Source organism: Lipotes vexillifer, unplaced genomic scaffold (genome assembly GCF_000442215.2).
Source record: "Lipotes vexillifer unplaced genomic scaffold, Lipotes_vexillifer_v1.1 scaffold588, whole genome shotgun sequence".
Taxonomy (NCBI): Eukaryota; Metazoa; Chordata; class Mammalia; order Artiodactyla; family Lipotidae; genus Lipotes; species Lipotes vexillifer.
The window spans coordinates 664,925-688,073 of NW_006778148.1; the positions used below are offsets into that span (position 1 = coordinate 664,925).

The following is a 23,149-nucleotide window of genomic DNA, read 5'->3' on the forward strand; positions in this document are numbered from 1 at the left end:
ATTAAAGAGGCCCTTTTAGCAGGGTCATAATAGAATACTGAAGTTAAGTAAAATAGCATTTTCTTTGAGGGCTAGTCATTTTATTTTTATCTGCTCTTCTTTGTCCTACTTTAAAGAACAAACCCAAGGGATCACTGTCTTCCAAGGTTGATTGACCCATCATAGACCAGTCATTAAATGTCTCATTTTGCTCACCTAGAATAAATATCCTATTTCTAAGATTCTAAGAGGTTTATTTAAATGTGATATAAAGCATCAGGATTAGGTGCTTGGAAAATATTAAATGGACTAAATTGAAGACAGTGAATAGTGCACTGAATAGTGCACTCAGAAGGCATCAGAGTTAATGAAGAAAGGTACATAGATTTTGGAGCCAGATTACGTAATCATTAAACAAAAAAGTTTGAGTGTCTATCATGTGCCAGGCACTGTGCTAGGCCGTGGGAATACAGCAGTGGAAAAAAACAGATAAAACACCCTGATTTCATAGAGCTGACATTCTTTTGTTTTTTAAGAGCTGACATTCTTGATGGGGAGAGAGAATAAACAAGGAAATAAAATATATATTTTAAATAGTAAGAGATATTATAATTTTAGATAGTGTAGCTAGCCAAGGCCTTGTTAAGAATATGACATTTGAATAAATAACAAAAAGAAGTTAGGGAGCATGCCATGTGGATCCCCTAGGGAAAGGGTATTGCTAATAGAGGGAACAGCAAGTACAGGGTTCCTGATGCAGGAATATGCCTAGCATATTTGAGCAAAAGCAGGGTGATTGTGGCTGAAGTGATGTGAGTTGAGAGAAGGGGTTAGGGGAGTACTAGGTAGAGCAAAATATATACACAGCTACTCAAAATACTGTTCTTTCAATATATATATATTTTCAAAAAATTTTATATGAAAAATGGGGGAGAGGGAAATAAAGCTATAGTAATTAAGATAGTGTGGTATTGGTTCAGGAAAAGACAAACAGATATATAGAACAAAAAAGAAAGCTCAGAAACAATCCATGATTGTGAAGACATTTGACATATGGCATAGGAAGTATTAAAGCTTAGGCATAAAAGGATGGACTTTTCTATAAATTGTACTAGAGCTTTGATTATCTGTAAGGAAGAAAATGAGATTGGACCTCTAACTTTCTTCATGTGCAGAAATAAAGATCAGGTGGATTAAAGACCTAAATGTGAAAGGCAAAACATAAAGCGTCTTAATGACCTTGAGTTCGGGAAGGACTTCCTAAACAATAATGTTAATGTTATGACAGTACTTACATAGTCTTTACTATGTGTCAGGCACTGTACTATATGCTTGACACATTAACTACGTTAATCGTCACAGCAAACCTATAAGAGAGGTACTATTATTTTCTCCATTTTATAAGTGAGGCAACTGAGGCACAAAGAGTTTAAATAATTAAGGTCATATGGCTAGTAGGTGATAAAACCAGGATTTGAATCCAGGTGGTTAAGCTCCAGAGTTCATATCTTAACACTTCATTAAACTCTGAAACTTATGAAAAGAGTGGAAAGACAAGCCACAAACTGAGAGAAGATAATTGTAGCACATTATACTGATAAAGGTTTGCTTTTCCAGGAATACATAAAGAATGTGTACAAATCAATGTCAGAAATACTTGGGCAGACTCTTCATAGAAGAGGAAGCTTAAATGGCTAATAAACATGAAAACATGTTCCAGAAAACATGTTCCATCTCATTAATAATCAGGAGAATGCAATTTAAAACCAGAACGTGATACCACTTCAAGCTGCCAAATTGCCCAAAATTTAAAAAGTTGATGACATCAAGCGTTGGTGAAGATACAGAGCAATGAGACCACTATTCCACTAGTAATGGGAGTGTAAATTTTTGCTACCACTTTGGAAAACAGTTAGGCATTGCCTAGTAAAGTTGATCATGCACAAACTATTACCTTGCTGTTCCATTCCTTGGTAAATACCCTAGAGAAAAGCATGCTTATGTGTACCAGAGGGACATACAAGAAGGTTCACAGAAGCCTTTGGTATCCATAATAACAAATGAAAACAGCCCAAATATCTAGAAGAATGAATAAATACATAGGGTTATATTCATATGATGAAATATACAGCAGAGAAAAATGAATGACTACAGCTATACAAATTTACAGTGATGAATTTCAAAAATGTAATATTCTACTGAGCAAGAAAATAGTGAATCGAACTATACATAATTATTTTTATTAATGAAGTTTAAGAGCAGGCAAAACTATATATTATTTAGTAATACATACAGAGATGGCAAAACTCTTTAAAAGCTAAAGAATGATTAAAACTTAGTTGCTTCTGGGGCAAGAGAAAGGGTGCAGTTGAGGAGGGCCACTTAAGGGGCTTCAAATGTCTCACTAGTGGGTATCAAATTTTTGAGTTTATTGTTCTTTAAATAACTCAAAGATGATTGTATTGTCTTTAAATTTGTCTACTTCTATTTTTTTTTAAATAAATTTATTTATTTTATTTATTTATTTTCGGCTGCTTTGGGTCTTTGTTGCTGTGCGTGGGCTTTCTCTAGTTGCAACGAGTGGGGGCTACTCTTCGTTGCCGTGTGCGGGCTTCTCATTGCGGTGGCTTCTCTTGTTGAGCACAGGCTCTAGGCATGTGGGCTTCAGTAGTTGTGGTTCGCGGGCTCTAGAGCGCAGGCTAAGTACTTGTGGCGCACGGGCTTAGTTGCTCTGCAGCATGTAGGGTCTTCCCGGACTGGGGCTTGAACCCGTGTCCCCTGCATTGGCAGGCAGATTCTTAACCACTGCACCACCAGGGAAGCCCTAAATTTGTCTACTTTTGAAAGAATATTTCATAATTTAAAAATGAAGACTGAAAAACTTTTGCAAAATTATATCAATAAAGTTGGTAGGGGGAAAAAGAAAGCTTTGCAAGGAAACTGGCTGTTATAGGGGCATTTGCAAATAGTGCTAGATGCAGGTAGGAAACAAGAGCTCCTAAGTCTTGTAATTGTATTGAGACAGATCGGAAGCAATGTCTTATTTCTTTGGCAATTGTTTTAAAGTCTCATTCAACTGAGGAGATATTTAAATGACTGACGACTGAGCCAGATCAACATAAAAGCTTCTTCTAGGAGTTTTGCAAGTCTATAGAGATGAGCACATTAAATCCTTCTGAATTGCTTTCATTATGTACATAGAGGTAATCTGTAATATACAAGAGAGAGAAAAAAACATTGTATTAGTAGGCAGAAGACCTAGGCTCTGATTGATTATTCTCTGGCTGTGTGACCTCGAAAATTGAGTCGTTCACATTGCTGATTTTCTAACAATTGGGGATGTTGACAATATTAGTATTTTACCATATATGGAGCTACTAATATTCGGAAGACTTAAATATGTAAATTTAGCCAATGATTACAATCTTTTGAAACAGGGCTTATGATTCTTATTTTTCAGATGTGGAAACTTAACTTGCCCAATAATCAAACAGCAAGAAAGTGACAAAACTGAAACTAATGAATGTCATATTGTAAGGGCAAAATTAAGTAATGCATAGATAAATATTGCTATATGCACTTTATTTATAAGCCCATAGTAGGAATTCAATAAATGTTAATATTGCCCCCTGACCACTCCACTCACTACAGGGTTCAGAACACAAAGGCTTAGTTAGAACTTGGGTATAAAGGACTTGGTCCTCAGTACTGTTGATATCAACATTTTGAGTTAAATAGGTTTTTGTTCGCTCATCTGGAAACTAAGCCACCACTTATGCTGTCATTTCTGTGAGAAAATGAGTTCTAAATTCTAAGCGCTATAAGTTAATTTTTAGAACTCAGCGTGAAAACAAATTAAGTATTAATAATTGTCGTTTTACTAAGCAAACCTTTTACAGCGGTTACAAAAGAATACAAATGTTAACATGTGAGAAGCATCATCTTTTCAAGAAGGTGATACTGGGACTTCATGCTTTTTCTGTTTTCAAAATGACTTCTGAAATGCAGAAATCACTATAAAATAGTGGAGTAATTGTGTGGGTTTGCGAATTCTTATGGCTATATTTCTTCCATTAAAAAAAAGTGAAGGAAATAAAAAATAACTTTCCTAGTTTAAGTTTGCCCTCCCAAGTTGTGGCTCTGGAAATATGATACTTTTATTTTTTTTTACCATTAAGTTTTACTTCTGGCTTTTCAAATAAACTTTTTTTTTTTTTTTTTTTTTGCGATATGTGGGCCTCTCACTGTCGTGGCCTCTCCCGTTGCCGGACGCGCAAGCTCAGCGGCCATGGCTCACGGGCCCAGCCGCTCCACGGCACGTGGGATCCTCCCAGACCGGGGCACGAACCCGCGTCCCCTGCATCGGCAGGCGGACTCTCAACCACTGCGCCACCAGGGAGGCCCTCAAATAAACTTTTAAATTTGATTTTGGTAAGACCAGCTATCAGAAAACATTTTTACACTTAGGCAGTGCCCTTTTTGAGTATTAAGAATTTCTGTTCAAATATGAATTTCCTCTAAACATATTTTAGACTCGAAAGAACAAGGAATGTTTAGCATAATAGTCCAGTGTTTTCAACAATAAAGCTATCTTCTTTTTTCCTCCAGAAAAGGAGCTTTGCTCATTGCATAATGGTCTTTTCCATGATGGTAGAAAGACATAGGAACACTAAATGCAAATAGTCTTTTGCCAAAATGTCTGATTATTGAGTTTCTTTCACAAAAAGGAGAAACTATTTTTTTCATTACCTTTACAAACCATGAGCCAAACATGATGTTAAGGATTGTTAATAACTTTTCATGTTGTTTATTTTCCCATGTAAAAGCTTTTTCTGGTTAGAAAAACTTTTGCTAGCTGCCTTTTAATATTATTTTTAATACATTGGGAGAGCTTGCGATCAGCAATTTTCTAATTTCAGACTCTGTTTTAACTAGTAGTTTAAGTCTCTTCCTAAACTAAATTGCTTTTAGTTATTAAAAGAGGCAGAAGAAGAAAATTGATACATTTAATTATCTCTCTTTTTCTGTTTCTTGTTCTTTCCATGTCAGAGTGACAACATGTAAGCTGTCTGAGGAAGAAGGAAGGAGGAAAAGCAAGGCTTCTGAATAAATTAATTTCCCCTAATTAGAACTATACCTTTGTAGTTACTCTGTGACTGTTTGAATTAAAATTGATAACATTATATATAAAGGTATGCCATGCACATAATTTATACCTTTTAAATCTTAGGAAGAATATAGACAATGTTTTTGATAATGTAAAACATGTCAAGACATTTGGCATTTAGAAAAAAGTTAAATCAATTAGCTAGTTGGTACAAAAGCATATCAGTTCTTGCTGGCTTTGGTCCCACCTAATGTAGGATTTTGCTGATTCTTTCCCTTCTCAATTTTTAAATTTTCTTTCCAAAATCTATTTCTACCATGTGTTCATAATGTGCTCTCTTTTCCTGGCCACATTTTTGCTCCAAACTAGTAATTACCCCATAAATTCTTGCCAGTTTTCTAGGTTTGTTAACAGAATTTTAAAAGTAAATAATCTTGTCTGTTTTTGCCTAGTAGAGATTCTAACTCATTCTCTTTACAATTCACAGAAAAAATTAAACTAGGACCACTGTCATCATCTTCATAGTTCTTTCATTTTTGAGTACTGATTATGTGCCAGACACTGTGCTAAGTACCCTGCATATGTGATCTTTAATACTCACAAGAACTTTACAAAGTTTGGTATAATTATCTTCATTTTACAAATGAGAATACTGAGTCCAAGACAGAATAAGAACTTAGTCCCAGCTAGTTACTAAGCAGAGCTGGAATTTGAACCAAGCTCTCTCTGTCTCCTCAGGCTATGAATTTTCCATAGACCCTGATACCTCCCTTCCTGTGTTCCACCCTTCCTACCCTAGTAAAATAATGGAAATTCTGAAGATTCTCCACCCACTCATCTTAAAACAGAACCTTTAAAATGATATTTTGGTTAGTACTTGTATGACATAAATATGTACAATATCTTGAGATGACACACCATTGAATTTCCTTTTGAAAAATGAATAACTTCATGTCAGAAAATCCATTCTTTGTTTACATTTTAAGAGAGAATTTTTCAAGTGTTTAAACCTTGTAATAGTTGTTCACACTTGTGAGTGTGATAAATTCTATAACTAAGCACTGACACCATAAGAAAATCTGATAATTCTGTCTGGGATAATTTAAGAATGTATAATATATGTTTAGTATACTTAGTGTAGCTTAGTTCCACAATGTTTGTGCTTCCTTTATAAATAATTTCATATTCTTCTTTCTGATATAATTATCCATACTTCATTAGTTCTTTACTAGCAACTAACTCATGTCTATAAAAAGTGATGCCAGATGAGGAAATTCCATTGTAAATTCTTTGTTAGTTGATCTCAGTAGTATCGATTTCTGACTTTTCAAAATCCAGCTCTGTGCCCTTATTCTCCAGATATGAAGATGTGAGTCTTTGGTTCTTTCATTTTAAACCTATGGATAAGCATAAGTGGTCTGTTAACAGGCCTTTTTTTCCTTTTCTTTTTTTTTTTAAATCTCATTGCATTTATATCATTGACCTTTGCTTCAAAAAGCATTCGGCGGTCTTTAACAGAGGGAGACCATGAAAAGTGGTGTTGTAAAGGCTTTATTCTATAAAAGAAGTCACACAGGGAAAGCTTTATATTTGCTGAGCGATTTAATTCTTATACATGCAGAAATTGGCCATGGGCCATGAGTAACATGATGGAAAAGGACTACTTACTAGTTGCAGGCTCACAACCAAACTTCCCCACTCCATTCTGTATATTTTTTTAAATAGAGAAAAAACACCTCCTTTCTTGTTGTTTTAAAATCTACCCAGGAAAAGTGATGCATGGTATCTAGACTAGTCAACCACCTCATCAAGATTCATAAAGCCACTTTTTTTTTTTTTAAATGAAGAACTAAGGAGCATATTCTCCAGGGAGAAAGATGCCTGCTTAAATCAGTCTTCTGAGTGTCTAGAGCAGAACTATGAAGAGAAAGGTCACTTACAGGAATAGCAACTACTTTGGGAACACTGGCTGTATTATGGTTATGAGATATTATTAGGTGATTAGGTATTCCAAGGTAATACCTTTTTCTTATAGATGGTGGATTGGGCAGACACTGTCATTAAAAGTAACTGTTTATTCTTTTGTATACCAAATACCTAATGTCTGTAGAGAAATGGGGAGCAAGCATATTTTGATTAACATTTTTAAAGCCTTGGAAATTGGCTAAGGCCAGTCTCCAAAAGGTACATTATATCCTTTATAATTTTCTGACAGTATAGTGAGACTTAAGTTGACTGATTCCTTCTTGTTGAGTCATAAGATAATCCTGAACTTCATATTTGACGAATACAGATTTACTTTGCTAGATCTTTAAATACCTTGGGGTATTCTGGGGTAAGACTGCGTATATGTATGCAGGTGGGCTTTTGGCGTTTTTTTTTCAGTTGTTTTCTTTTTTGCAGTTACTTGAGAGACTGGAAATGTACATTTCTGTTGCATTTTTAAAGAGAATAATCATCTTCTATAGTATGATCGATACAAGCTTTAATTAAGTTTTAACTAAACATCAAAATATCTGGGCTTGTGTCTCTGAGAACCTTGCACTTTGTTAGGCTGCAGTCTCTTCAAGCAGAAAGAACTCTCAGCTTTTGTTGAGGAAGACCTGAAACTTACTGGCAGTGAGAAAAGAGACTGGGATTTATTCTGGGCAAGGCAGAAACAGCTCACTGGGGTCAGAACCTAAATAAATGGTGAATTTTGGTGCTTGGAATCTACAGAATGAAGCTTGATACGCAAGTGGGTATCAGATTATTTGGCAGTCAGATTTTCTGTACAAATATAGAGTTAAACTGAGGAAAGGGTCGGTAGCAGAGTGGGAAAGTCTGGCTCTGTATAAATAAACCTGCCTTTACTAGGTGTGGACAGTAACTTTAACCCTCTGAATTCCCTCAGTAGTAAAATGAGGGTTATGACTGCCACCTTGTAGAGTTATTTTGAGGATTAGAGAGAATATATATTTATTGACATAGACCCTCAATAAATGATGACATTGTTCCATTTTACACTTTCTGTAAAATTATTTGTAAGTCAAGAAATTATGTAACCAAGTATATTAGGCAGCTTTAAGATAGAAATACAGAGTTTGATAGGTGACTTCTCAGGATGTAAGATATGTTAAGTATTTATTATTTACATAAGCCTGGCTTTCTTTCCTTTCTGGAATGGTTTTGAGTTATGCCTTAAAAATATACCATGTAGAACTGTTTTTCTACTCCTTTTTGGCATACCCTGGGATATTGCAAAGAACCATGGTAAGTGGCAGAGAGAAGTAAACTTCAACTCTAGCTGCTCAAAATAGTTTTTTAGGATAGAAGGCATAAGCCTCATTATTTAGCCCAGGGCATGCTGATAAACAGAGAGGCACATCTCAAATTAAAAAAAATAATTCTTAGGTTTGTATGCTACAAGTAGAAAACACACAGCTGAAAATTGCTTTACTTCCATTCTGCAAAGTTCAACCCAAAGTTCCAATAACTCAAGTTTAGAACTTCTTTTTTTTTTTTTTTTTTTTTTTTAGCGGTATGCGGGCCTCTCACTGTTGTGGCCTCTCCCGTTGGGGAGCACGGGCTCCAGACGCGCAGGCTCAGTGGCCATGGCTCACGGGCCCAGCCGTAGAACTTCTATTTTTATTACAGAAATAGGAATATGGGAAGCAGTAGGGGATTACTTTAACTGACATGTGTAAGGGCTGTGTAAGTATTAATAATTTTAGCTTAGTCTTCTGAACTAAAATGAACAACCCCATAGGGGCTCATAATTAGGAGCTCAGTCTCTAAAATAATTATATTGAAATGCAATTCTACCTTATATTGTCTCCCACCCAATATGACTGGTGCCAAAATTTTACTGAGATGAAGTCTAAAAACCTGATGTCCAGAATGAGCATATAAAGAAAGGTTGAAAAAGGGAAAGTACTTTAGCTGTTTTGAGAACTCTAGTAATTAGTATAGTCTTTCATCTTTCTTTTTCCCTTCCAGTGCTTAACTCTAAAACTCAGTTTGTGTATTGAGCATTTATTTATCAAGCATATATTAAGTGCCTGCAGCAAACCAGGAACTATACTAGAATCTGAGCATACCAAGATGGCTAAGATATGGTCCCTGAACTCAGCAAACTTACCGAGTAAGATGTATGACATGAAAATAGAGTACACTATTCCTAGGCTCGTGCTAAGTCTTGAAGATAACCTTTTAAAAAACTGCATGATATGGCCTTTGCCTCAGGTCTTTACCAATTTAACTAGAGAAACAAGAGTTACATATATGAAAGAATATAGAAAAGTCCATAATTAGGAATAAAATGTATGGTATAGAGTATGTGATGTCAGGAGGCCAAAAGATCTCTGTCGACCAGTCAGGGAAGGGTTTCATGGGAAAAGATGAGCATGAAAGCAGGAAAAATTTTGAGAAGTGAAGAAGAGGAAAGATATTCTAAGAGGGGTGACTATAGAGTAAATAACAAGAGAAAATTTGAAAGAAAATTTGACCGAAATAGGTGATATATTGGATTTGAGGGAGTGATTGGAAGAGCATGGGGTAGAGAGAGGAGAGGTGAAAATTACAACAAAGATGTAAGTTTCACTGACTAGAGAGAGATGATGTCACTGATGTAATTGACATCTAAGAAAACAGGTTAATAGGAAGAGATGGGATACTAAATAAAATATTTTTCTTACTTTAGATTTTTAGTCTTCTTTTTGGGTTGACAATCTAGAATTTTTATATGGTTTTAATTCAGAAACCAATAGAGGTCCCCATTATAGTCATATTTACTTAGTTGTGAATTCCAGTTAATTATCAGAAATATTTTAATACAGCATTGACCTAAAGTAGAAAATCATGTCGAGTTTCCAGCACATTCATTAAGGTCCTGGCCTTCATATTCTTCAGCCAAAAGCTAGATTGCATGAGGGCTGGGTGGTATTTCTTCTCCAGATTGGGCAGTGTGGATTCTGAGGGAACTGTGGAATGATTCAGGAATGAGATGTAGCAGTAGTGCCAGTTCTATGCCCCAGTGCTTTTAGTAAATAAAGATTTTGAAGGACCAGGGACTTATACTCTCCATGGTTCCTTTATCATCTATTTTAAACTACCCAAGTGCAGAGGATTAAACTGTCAAAAATGATTAGTGTTAGTACTATGTTAATTGAATATAGTCATGAAGCTGCTCAACTTCCAATTCAAAATAAAAATCACTCAGTACATCTAGTGACTAGAATCTAGTTGAAACTATTTCTACATCAAGATCATCTATGATGGGATGTTAGGCAACAAAACCTTCAAACTTATTTACTTTTGTTCATTGTCTTTGCTTTTATTTGCAGTTCTGGGAAATGTCAGTGCAAAGTGGGTGTCACCGGCTCTTCATGTGATAGATGCCAAGATGGATATTATGACTTTAATAAGAATGGCTGCTTGCCCTGCCAATGCAATAATCGGTCTGCCAGTTGTGATGCCCTCACAGGTACACACTTTCCTTACCTTTTTATATAATTAGTCCACTGTTCTTTTCACTTTGAAGTCCTTCATCTATGAGTTGATTCTCCCAAATAGTTTGTAAGGGTCTTTCTCTTCTAAGTAGTATGTAATAGGTCATAGCAAGCCAAACTCCTGCTACAACAACTTTAAAACGATATATAAATTTCAAAAATCATATTGGTTGGAGATCCATGGAAGAAAGGAAAACTATATGAACTAAAATTCCAGACAGGGTATTCCTAAGTAAGCTGATGATCAACCAGCCTTTTTCCTTTCAAGGGACATTGCTGATTCTGGGCACAGACTAAGGAGCAGGCTTGGTCCAAGTAAAAGAATTCTTCTTGAGGAAAGAGATACAATAAGAGCTTCTGGCAGTCATTTGGGGCTCGCTTGATGAATTGGAAACTAGAGGAGCCCTAAACACAAGGCCAATTTTCCCACAGGACATAAGCTGACTGTGCAGGAGATGGAAGGCTGTCCCAAAAGGTAGAAAGAAATTTCTCAGTCTTGTGGTGCTTAGGAGACAAAATCTCTTTAGAAAGAGAGGACCTGCTACAACATACAACCATCTCTCTCTCAAGACATTGCCCGATTCAGAGGTGTGTGGAGTGGGACTTAGGCTCACATTACTCAAGGGAAGTACTAATCTGTTGCAGTCTTTCAGAGCTGAGGAGACACATGCCTGCTAGGTTTTCAGTCAAAAGCCTTAGAGGGTCATGACCAAGAAGTAGTGATGAACCATAGGTGAACTGATTCATACTAATATTGCAGTCCATCCTCAACCTATCTTAATTTCTGATTGAATTGAGGTGATCCTCTCATTATATCTATCAGAGGAAAGGGGAATCATCTGTGGTTCTTTGTACATTGTGTCTGGCAATCAAAACACTAGACAATGCTCAGGTAGGAAAATGTAACAATAATAAAGAGAAAAACAATGGAAGCAGACCCACAGATGACCCAAGTGTTAGAGGTAGCATAAAATAACTAAAATTAATATTTTAAGAAAATAGAGGAAAAAACAGACAAAATAGATGAAAAGAGGCAAAATTTCAAGAGATTTGGAATCTATAAAAAATAATCAAAAGAATAATCTAGAACTGAAAAGTATGTCTGAAATTAATACCTCATTGCATGGACTTAACAGAAGTATACAGTATATACTGTGAAGACAAGGTTATATACCATTGTCTAAAGTGAAGACAAGGTTAGTAGATTTAAATACAGCTCAATTTGAAATATCCAAACTGCAGCATGGAGGAAAAAAATGCAATGGAAAGAACAGAGCAGGAAAGACATGTGGGAAATAGCCAAAAGGTCTCACATAAATGTACTTGAAGGCTCAGAATGAAAGGGGAGAGATATTGGGACAGAAGCAAATATCTAAAGAGATAATGTCCAAGAGTTTTCCAAATTAATGAAAGACCTCAACCCACAGATTCAAACAGCTCAGCAAACCGTAGGCAGTATAAAAACAAAGAAAACCACGTCTAGGCTTACTTAGTTAAACTATTTAAAACTAAAAACAATTAGCTTTTCTGCTCTTCAGTTTTCCTAAACGTAAGGATTAGAGATACTTCCTTGGAAATCTTTTTTTCCCCAGCAAAAAAAATCAGAACATACTAGTCTGACAAGTACAAGTGTTTTTATGAGACCAAGGTAGCAGAATATTTGAAAAGAAAGTACCCTGGAAAAATGTGTTGAAATCTTATTCTTCATTCTAATCCTGTCTGTGGTGAAACAAATTGATTTAGAAGAAATTGTGTGTGTTTTTTTTTTCTTTCAATTATGTGATCTGGTCCCTGCCTACTTGCCAGTTCTATTTTGTGCTATTCTTTTTCTTTACTGTTTGTGATCCAGTCATACTGGCTTCTACTCCTAAAACGTGTTATGTTCCCCTGTCCCAAGATTCTCATACATGATCTTTCCTCTGCCTAGAATGGTCTTTCTAATATACCTGTACCCCCACCCCTGGCCCCTTTGCCTTATTAAACCATATCCTTCCTTCAGGCCTTCAGTTAAAAGTGACTTCATTAGAAAGCAGTTCATGCTCCAGGCTAAATGATAATTCCCAATTATACACTCTCATATACACTTGTATTTTTTTCATAGCACATATCACAGTTTGTAATTATATATTTATTTGTGATTATGAGTCATATATGGTTTATTCACTACATTGTAAGTTTCATACCAGCTTTGTTCATCATTTTATATAATATTTAGTAAAGATATTTGCACATAGTAACTATTTGCTAAATTTTTGTTGAATAAATGAACAAATGAATGGAGAAACTTACAGAGCAAAGATGGGTTTCAATCCTGGATAACAACAGAAATGCTTCATCATGCTGAGTTGATTTAAATTGCTCCCTAGGTCATTTATGGTACCAGGAAGCAGTCTACATTGCTGCTTCTCATTTCTAATTTTCCTTGCAGCAGCGAGGTAGCTTTCTTTAGTGTCACATAAATCCCAACCTGTTTTTGCTCAGGAGATAATTTAAGGCAAAAGAAATCCTTTTCATGGTTATGATTTCTAAAGCAGCTAGTAATAAGAAATAAATGGTTTCTCTGTTTGGAAATATAATAAAAGTGGAATCTAATGTGAAAGAGTGCAAATAATATAAAACTGCCAGCTTAATATAAAATCAGTCTTTCCTTTTGTCTCAAACTTTGAAAAGATTTTTTTTCAACAGTGTTGTGATACGGTTGCCCTCTGGTGGCCACTTACTGTGTTTTTGCAGTTCTTATTTCCCCCACCCGCCTAGTCTTTATCTATACCTTGTGTTTTAGATTGAAGTAGATTTTTAAAGTAACCTTTTCATGATACAGTATATTGAGAAAAATATTTTGGAACGAAATATGTCTTAAAAATATTTCCCTGATCCAGTAATTCTGTTTCCAGGAATCAATTCTTAGGAAATAATTTGAAATTCATAAAAAGCTTTATGTTCAAAGATGCTCACCACAGTGGCAGTTATAATTCTAAAAAATAAGACAACTCTATTTCTAACAGCGGGGAATGAAGCAAATTATGTTATCTAGGCAATACATGATAAGAGCACAGAAAGTGAAATCTTGACTTACCTTGTACAAATTACTTAGCCTTGTTTTTTCACTTAGAAATTTGGGATTATAACAGTAACTGCCTAATGGGATGTTGTGAAGATTCAATGCAATATGTTTATACAGTGCCTGGCTAATTACAAGCAGTCAGTAAATGGCAACTATTGTTATGTTGCCATGAAAATGCTTTAAAGAATGAAATATAATGACATGAGAGAGTGAGAGAAGCAGGGTATACAATGACATGTGCCATATGTTTAGACTATTTAAAAAGCAAAACCCAAACTTCTCTATATAAGGAGAGATGCAAGGAAAAGTATTCAAAATCTTAATAACAGATTTCTTTGGGTGATTTTTATCTTGTTTCTATTCTCCTGTATTTTTCTAGATTTTCTTTATTGAACACATACTTCCCTTAAAATGGAAGTGGGAGGGACTGTCATTTTTAAGCTTAAAACTTTATGTTCACATAGTGTACTTCTTTTTAAGAATTTAAGGCGACTTCGTGTATTCATAGTGTCTCATGGTGAGTACCTTGACTTGTCAGTAGCTTGACTGAGTTGACCACTCCTTCATCCTTCATTCCTCAGTGACTTTCTTCACTTTAAGATATCACACACGGGACTTCCCTGGTGGCGCAGTGGTTGAGAGTCTGCCTGCCGATGCAGGGGACATGGGTTCGTGCCCCGGTCCGAGAAGATCCCACATGCCGCGGAGCAGCTGGGCCCGTGAGCCATGGCCACTGAGCCTGTGCGTCCGGAGCCTGTGCCCCGCAATGGGAGAGGCCACAACAGTGAGAGGCCCGCGTACTGCAAAAAAAAAAAAAAAAAAAGAATTAGCTTTAAGATATCCCCCTTTCCTTTTTTTTTTTTTTTTTTTTTCCTCCATCAGCTCTGCTAGATCTTCTTTTCACCTATAAGCACTGGAGTGCCTCAGAAGTTTGTTTGTCTTGACACATTTGTCTTCTGCATTTATACTCTCCCTAAATGATCTCATTCAGTCCCTTGGATTTAATTTAAATGCCTTCTACAAATGAGCTAATTACCAGATTTACATTTCTCCCTTGATCTATACACTCAAAGATCTAACAGTGCACTTGACATCTTCATTTGCTCTAAGTCAGGGATCTCCAACCCCAGGGCAGTGGACCGGTACCAGTCTGCCACCTGTTAGGAACCAGGCCTCACAGCAGGAGGTGAGCAGCAGCCCAGCAAGTGAAGCTTCGTCTGCCGCTCCCCATCGCTCACATTACCACCTGAACCATCCCCCCACCCCCCCACCCCTGTCCATGGCAAAATTGTCTTCCATGAAACCAGTCCCTGGTGCCAGAAGGTTGGGGACTGCTCCTCTAAGTGGCAAGGTAGCCTTAACACATCCAAAACAACTCTTTATTTTACTATATAAGCTAAGCCCCCTTTACTCCTAGTGTTCTTCATTTTGGTGACTGGCACCATAGGAGTCACATTTGCTTCCCTTCCTTAGTGCAGATGCAGTCCGTCAGCAAGTTCTGTCAGCCTGACCTTCAACATGACCTTCATTGCTATCATCCTTGTCTAAGCAACTGTCATCTCTCTGAATTACTTTGACACGCTCTCATCTGACCATTCTGCCTTCTCTCTTGTCCTCTCATCCTCTGAGCCCCACCCCACCACAGTCCAGTCTCACATAACAACCAGCGTGATCTTTTAAAAATGTAAAACCAGACCATGTCGTTCGCATGCTTAGACCCTCCAAAGTCTTCCTATCCCTCTTGGAATAAAATTCAAACTTCCTTCCATGACTACATTTTTTTGGCCTCTGCCTTTCTCTCTGACCTTATCTTCTGTTACCCTCTCCCTTGTTTGCTTAGGCTGGCCTTCTTTCTGTTTAACAGGTTGAAGTTTGTCTTCTGTTGCATAGAGAAGATTAAGCATTTCTTTTTATAACAAAGTACCTTGCTGCATTTCTGACAGGTTTATATGTGAACTAGAGGTAACGAAATAAATAAGGAAAAGGCTTCTTACAGGTGGCGATTTATGGTTTCAAAGCTTTGTCACCGAATTTGGTTGGAAAAGAACCCTACATTCTTTTCTTTGACCAGTTATTTTCTTGGTTACCCCCACCAGATTTTTTTGATGCTTAGCCAAGGAGCATGAGATCATCTTCAGGAAACACTTACTCTTTTTTTTGGATTAGCTCCTTTGGCCATCTTTCAGCAAAGAAAATGTGAATTTTAAGGCAGTATTGTTATATTTGGGAGGTTCCAGGCAGAGCATAATGAACAAAGTTACACTTCAGCTAATTTTTATATGTTATTTATCATAAAAGAAAGATTCTCAAATTTCAGATTTTAAAGGGAATTTAGATCTCATCTAGTTAAGCTTTCCTAGTTTGTAGAGGAGGAATTTGAAGGATTATATCCTATGGAATATTTACATACACCCTCTGAAATGTTTACATTACATTAAATCATTGGGCAAGGAATTATTATCCCATTTTACATATTAAAAAAGTGAAACTCAGAGAAGCTATTTGCTGAAGGACACATAGCTGTAAGAGGTTCAGCTGAGAATGGAACTCATATCTGACATGAAATACATATCATTTTTCTTATGTTGCCTCCCAAAGAGGAGTTGTAAGCTGTTAGAAAAGCAAATTCATATTATTCGTTCCTGCTCTATATGGACTTTAAAAATTATGATCTTTATTGTAAAAATCAATCTTCAGTTTTGTACATGAAATGTTTTAAAATTGCTTGAGCTTTTGAAATATTTTACAATATGCATTTGATACATTTTATAATGTATTAATTTTATAATCAGAAAAAAATTAAGATAGTAAAAATAAAAGTGAAGTGCATACAAAAGACAATTTAAAAATTAGAGGGGAAAAAACACTTAAAGGACTGTTGCCCCTCACAACTATTGTTAGCATTCTGGTGTATTTATGTCTTATCTGTCTTTAATTTATTAATTTTCTTTTTCTATAGCTGTGTTCCATGTGCATGCTATTTTTAAAGCAATGTAGAGTGATAAGTTTTTAAAAACTGATGAGTTTTATTATACTTGTTTCCTCCTTTACTTTTCAGATAACATATTTACCATGTAGGCTTATTTTTTCTTATTGATTTCTCATTGCGGCTTGTGACATAAAACAAACTGAATAAGAAATTCTTCTGGAAAAAATATTAAATATTCTAATATAAATGGTTTAGGAGTGTGAAGCTGTATTGTGATAAGCACAATGACAAACATTTGAAGGTCTTACCTAGAATAGTAGAAAGCCTCAAAATAATAAGCATGTAGGTCCAGTAACATTGTAGGAGCAAAGTATTAAAAGCATATATATATACTGTTTTTTAATAAGACCTTTTCTTGACACATTGCAAATGGCATGTTATTGGAATGCATCCTTATTCTGTTTCAGAACTATTAATTTTTGAGATATTTTTGTATTAAAGTTTAGGACGTTATCAGAAATTTTTCTTGAAAATTATTTCCGATGGACATTTTTAATAGGGGGAGAGCAGGTAGACAGATTTTATACATAATGCAGGTTTTGACTTTTCCAACCTGCAGAACACTTTGACATTTATTTTATTTTTAGAGCCAAAATCTACAGTTTCCTAGTATGTATTTTTCAGCTGTTTTTATTGTCACAATGATACATAGCTAAAGAGGGATCAGGATATAAGAAGATCTGTGAAGAAACCAGTACCTTAAGTGTTTATCAACGTATGAGGATATACTACTTTGTTACATATATGAAATACATCATTAACACTATCAGGCCTTAAAAAATTACATGATTAAAAGTGATATTTACATGCAAATTTGATTTAATTCAGAGTTAAGTGTTCATATAATAAACTTAAAAAAGTGTCTTTCTGAATAAGTTCATGAAGTTTCAAGGAACTTTGCTGTAATCACATAAGAATTGAGATTTGAGATGTATGTTAATAATTTTCATTCTTTTGGTTTTTCAAATCTTGTTCCAGTTGTCAGACCATTTTATTCCACAGCCTCATTCTCGCTCCTCTTTTTTGTAAATATTTCACTAGTAAGGAAAAGAAATCAAATAAAATTACTTATGATACTTTTGCACTGAACTATATTTAGCTTATCATGTAAAAATCTCATTGTCTTCCTAGATTTCGTTGTAGAGTTTACTCATTTATTTCTGTAATAGGAGTTCTGAGTGTCCCTTTGAATCTTTGTGGAATGTAAATTACACTACACATTTTTGTTTCCTGTTTGCAGATGTTATGCTGCTTCAGTACCTGTAGAATGTCCTTACTAGTAGGGAACCAAAGGAGTGTTATTAAGAAACACATAACTTTGCTTGCCTCCTTCCTTTTCATTTTCTTTATTAATTGTTTTCATTTTTATTTTGAATTTTTAAATATAAAACCATATGGAGAGGGACTTCCCTGGTGGTCCAGTGGTTAAGACTTTGCCTTCCAATGCAGGGGGTGGTGTGTGGTTTTGATCCCTGGTTGGGGAGCTAAGATCTCATATGGCTTGGGGCCAAAAAACCAAAAACATAAAAAACAGAAGCAATATTTTAACAAATTCAATAAAGACTTTAAAAATGGTCCACATCAAAAAAAAAAATCTTAAAAAAATATGGAGAATAATATAACAAAGAATTAATAAATATTAACACTTTGGTATTTTGCTTAATATTTATACATATTTGTAGTTATATATTTGAAATAGAAAATTTCAAATAGAGCTGGAATTCTTCCTCTTTGTTTTCTTCCCTGCTCTCGTTTTTCTCCCTCCCTCTACAGAGACAAACAGCATATAACTTGCCTATACCCTCTCAGTCTGGATTTAATTTTTACTGCATATGTATGTATCCATCTGCCTAGAGTATTATGTATCCATTTGCTTAGTATTGTTTACTGTGGTTTTTAAAATTTTTATTTCAATCAATCAATTTTTACAAAATAAGTAAGCACTCTCCTTTATGTATCATTCTACAATTTGCCTTTTTCAACCAACGTTGTTTTTAGGATTTACGTGTGTTCATACATATGGTGTAGTTCACTAATTTAACTACAGTATCCCAACTATTAAAATAATACAATTTATCTATTCTTCTTTTAATAGGTCTTTAGGTTGTTTTTATTTTTTCTTTGCAAATTGTTGGCCTGCTTTTGGTATGTAGTCAGTCAATCAACAAGGGTTTATTGCGACTCTAGTCATGTACCTAGCCTTTCCCTAAAGAGTTTACAATCTAGTAGGGAACACAGAACTGATATGCCTGTTTACTATAGAAATAAGATGGGGTAGAAACTGAACTCTGTGCAATCTCTTTTGGATAACTTTTTCTGGTTAACTCTTAAGGTTTTTTGGTTGCAGGTATGATTTATTTAAAGTTGCTGTGCTTTCAGAGTAAATCTTGAAATGATTTGCTTCTTTTAGGTGCTTGTTTAAATTGCCAGGATAATAGCAGAGGGGATCATTGTGAAGAATGCAAAGAAGGATTTTATCAGAGTCCTGATGCCACTAAAGAATGTCTTCGCTGCCCTTGTTCAGCAGTGACATCTACAGGCAGTTGTATCATAAGTAAGTCCTTTCTCTAAATCTTCATTTTTAGAGGAAAAATCAGTGAATCAATTATCAATAGGTAGAAAGTGTGTTGATAAAGTTCTAGATGCTGTAGTTGAAAGGGAGTTATAAAACAGTATAGGTTTTCCTTTCTAGGAATTTGCAGTCAAATCCAAATACATATGTGAAATGAGACATGAGGGAGGGATGAGGAAGTTTTTGTTAAAACTGTATTTTATTCCATCTGACATGACTAAAGAGGAAGGAATAAAAAAATTTTGAGTGCCTATCCATCTCAATTACTCAGATTCTTTATGTAAGCACACTTCTTTCCTTCTCTACCTAAATAGATTTTCTGGGTGGCCCTGTCATTCTCACAACAAACTGGACAATTAATAAATAAGGTGTAAATTATTAGTTTGAATTCCATGTGTTTCTTAAGTTTGAGAGGAGATAGTAGGCAGGGTGTGTAAACTGTTTTGGTGGGGGGACTAGTAGTAGTTTTGCATTTTCAATTGTAGCTTGAAATTTTACTAAATTATTTTGATGTTCTCTGTCAGAACTCGGTGAATTGGAACCTGAATGTGTCCGGTGTAAAGATGGTTACATGGGCCAGAACTGCAATGAATGTGACAATGGCTATTACAATTCTGACAGCATCTGTATGGAGTGCCAGTGTCATGGCCACGTGGACCCAGTTAAAACTCCAAAGATTTGTAAGCCTGAGAGTGGTGAGTGCATCAACTGCCTCCATAACACCACTGGGTTTTGGTGTGAGAACTGCCTAGAAGGTTATGTTCAAGACCTCGAGGGAAATTGCATCAAGAAAGGTAAAACTTCACCTAAGGTTGTAAATTTAATATTTAAACCTAGCAGTGAAAATTTCAGGACAGCTACTTTTAGCTTTGTAAAAGCTTCCAATCCTACCAGAGAAGTTTTCTGGAAATAGATTTTGATAGATATTTGCCTAAAGAGATTTCCTTCTATTCCTGTTGCTCTCCTGAGACTCCAGAGTCAACTCTAGAAATCTGAGGACCAAGACAAAGTCATTGCAGTGTTCTCACATTTTCTCTTCATCTGTTTTTTAAAAAATATTTTAAAAGTCCTGTCATTTCTTTTATCCTTTGCTTCCTGTATTCTCATCACTTCCAGTGATCATCAAAGGTCTTTTTAAGTAGAAACCTATATCTGGTTAGAAGTTCCAGCTGAGAAACAAGGGTTTATTCTAACTTCTGTCCTAACTTTGCGCTTAAGTTTTCCCAGGTGTGATGGAGGAAACAGTAAAAATATTCCTCAATTTTTAAAAGAAAAAGTTATTTATATGGAAAAATATTTCTTTCATGGAAGTTCAGTAAGGGTTTAGATGAAAATTAATGATTAGAAATTTAGGATGAATTAGGGATATTCAGGCTTTATTAGGTCATAGAGATTAGGCCATGCTCTTCTATAAACCATTCTTTGATATTCTGACAGATGCTGAATACTGGGCTGATAGGCAGTTGGTCTGTGGCAAGGGTTATCCTTCTGCCATATTCTTGATATCCTTATTCTGCTGTTATCAAGGCTAAAAAGCTCAGATTGAACCCTATCACTAGCCTGGAGGTCCTGTCACTCAATTCTCTTTCCCACTAGAGGCATACCTTGTCCATACTTAGCTGACAGGACTGTGATGATTTTTCTTATTAGTTATTACGAAATGTAAAACATGCCTCTTTTTAGGATAGATTGATGTGTCTGACTTTAGTGATGAATTGTAATGATAATAGTAATCATTTTGTTGAGTGCCTACTATGTGCCAAGCACTGTAAACATTAAATGTGATAATGTCATATAGTACATTATCTAATTTAATCCTTCCCAAGAACTCTGCAAAGTAGATATCATTATTCCCATTTTACTGATGAGGAACCTCAGTTTTAAAAAGATTAACTGACTTATTTATTGCCACACGGTTCTACTTGATTCCAAAGCTTTTGGTATTTCTACTGAGCTATGCTGCATTAAAAGTACAAAGTATAGTACTTTAGTTATAAAATAGCTCTAACCTACATAAAGGAAGAATCACTATGCTTGCAATGGCTGTTTTCTGTCTTGGCTGATATCAACTTTGGATATTTAAAATGTTTTTCAGAAGTCACTATAAATACAATTTTTCCTATTTTGTTTTTGCCTCCATTGAAGAGAATTTTACCTTTATGAAATGCCATCAGACATGTTGAACTTATCTTAGTTCAAATGATTATTATCTAAATCACTTTTAACCAAGTGATTTAGAAGTCTCTAGTGACATATCTACTACCTTTTTAGGAATTTGTATGAATTTATTCAAGAGTACAGAAGGTTGGAAAACTCCAACATTAGAATTTTCCCAAAGATTTTAGCATAGATATTACACATTTTGGATAACAGCCATGGATGTAATAACCTAGCTTTCTAGACCCTGATTCTTTTCATGATATTTCTTAAAAAGTTATTTTTAACTTGCATTACCTTAAAGCAGAGTATCATGTCAGCATCCCATATCAATTTCCACTCCCATGTGTATTTCTTTTATGGTTTCTTAGAAGAAGATATTTTGTCTTTTACATTTCATTCTCTGTTTTTATTTTCAGAAGTTATTGTTCCAACACCTGAAGGTTCTACCATTTTGGTTTCCAATGCCTCTTTGACCACATCAGTGCCCACCCCTGTTATAAATAGTACATTTACCCCTACAACCCTGCAGACTATCTTTTCAGTAAGCTCTGCTGAAAATAGCACGTCAGCTTTAGCTGATGTATCATGGACCCAGTTTAACATCATCATTTTGACAGTCATCATCATCGTGGTGGTGCTGCTGATGGGTTTTGTGGGGGCCGTATATATGTACCGGGAGTACCAAAACCGGAAACTAAACGCCCCCTTTTGGACCATTGAGCTGAAAGAAGACAATATCAGTTTCAGCAGCTACCATGACAGCATTCCCAATGCAGATGTGTCAGGATTGTTGGAAGATGATGGCAATGAAGTGGCTCCCAATGGGCAACTGACCCTGACGACACCAATACATAACTATAAAGCCTAAGGAGCTAGAGCTGTTCTCCTGGATTGTGAGACCACAGTGCTTACTAAAACAGCATCAGCCTCTGGGCCAAACAAAGCCTGGGTAGAGTCACTGAGATGAGAAAGCAAAGGCATATAGTGCATCTGAAATTTTCAGGTACAAATTTATAACGTACTTAGCCTATTACTCTTAGATTTCCCATGAAGATCTGAAGCAGTCACTGACAATAAGGACTTGAAGTAAAGTATATTTTTGTACCAAACCACATGGGAGTATAAAGGCGGAACCGCAGAGTGCAGCCCAAATCCACTTTGACCTCCAAATAGACTCCTGGGGAAGTGTTTATCAGACCAGCGGAAACAGGATGATGGATGTGGAGGGGGAAAGGACTGCCAGAAGACTTCATCTCCATTCCTGAAACACATTTTTTTAAAGGAGGGGTCAGGGGTGATATTCATTGAGGAAAAGCTGTATCACAAGCTGTTTGGGCTGTATCACAATAAACAACCTTGATTATTTCCAGAATAGGGGCAGAAAAGTCTCAAGAAGATCTTTAGAAGGGTTTGATTTTTCCTTCCAGAATTCTTGCTCAGTGATAAGATTAAAGCACAGGATAAGCTTCTAATGGTAGAGAGAGGGAGGCAACATCTGGGAGCAGGAAGCTGATGGTCCCTCCTTGGGGTCTCAGTGTAAATGGTAAATTTTCTAAAAATAAGGAATATTCCTGCCTCTAGAGAAATAAGGTGTATATAGTTAATGTAGAATATCTGGTCAGCATTGTATTTGTATCTATTTGTAAAAAAAATCATGTCATATTTTATCATCTAGAATTTATTTGTACAGCAGTTAATGGAGTTGTAAAAAGAAAATATGGGGTTAAAATACTGTAAAATAGATGGCAATATTGCTAGAGCTGGGACTCTGGTGAGCACCAGTCATTTT

The 23,149-nt window shown here is 35.6% G+C and overlaps 1 protein-coding gene across 1 annotated transcript in view; it reads left to right on the forward strand.

Annotated features, from left to right (window-relative positions):
* The window catches only part of MEGF9 (multiple EGF like domains 9), a 78,512-nt gene extending 56,071 nt beyond the window's left edge, over nt 1–22,441 (forward strand). Inside the window, exons 3-6 of the mRNA XM_007451494.1 lie at nt 10,411–10,550; nt 19,039–19,182; nt 19,725–19,994; nt 21,777–22,441. Of these exons, the coding sequence (XP_007451556.1) occupies nt 10,411–10,550; nt 19,039–19,182; nt 19,725–19,994; nt 21,777–22,228 (1,006 nt within the window). The 3' untranslated portion in view covers nt 22,229–22,441. The remainder of the gene's footprint in view (nt 1–10,410; nt 10,551–19,038; nt 19,183–19,724; nt 19,995–21,776) is intronic.
* The last annotated feature ends 708 nt before the right edge of the window (nt 22,442–23,149 follow it).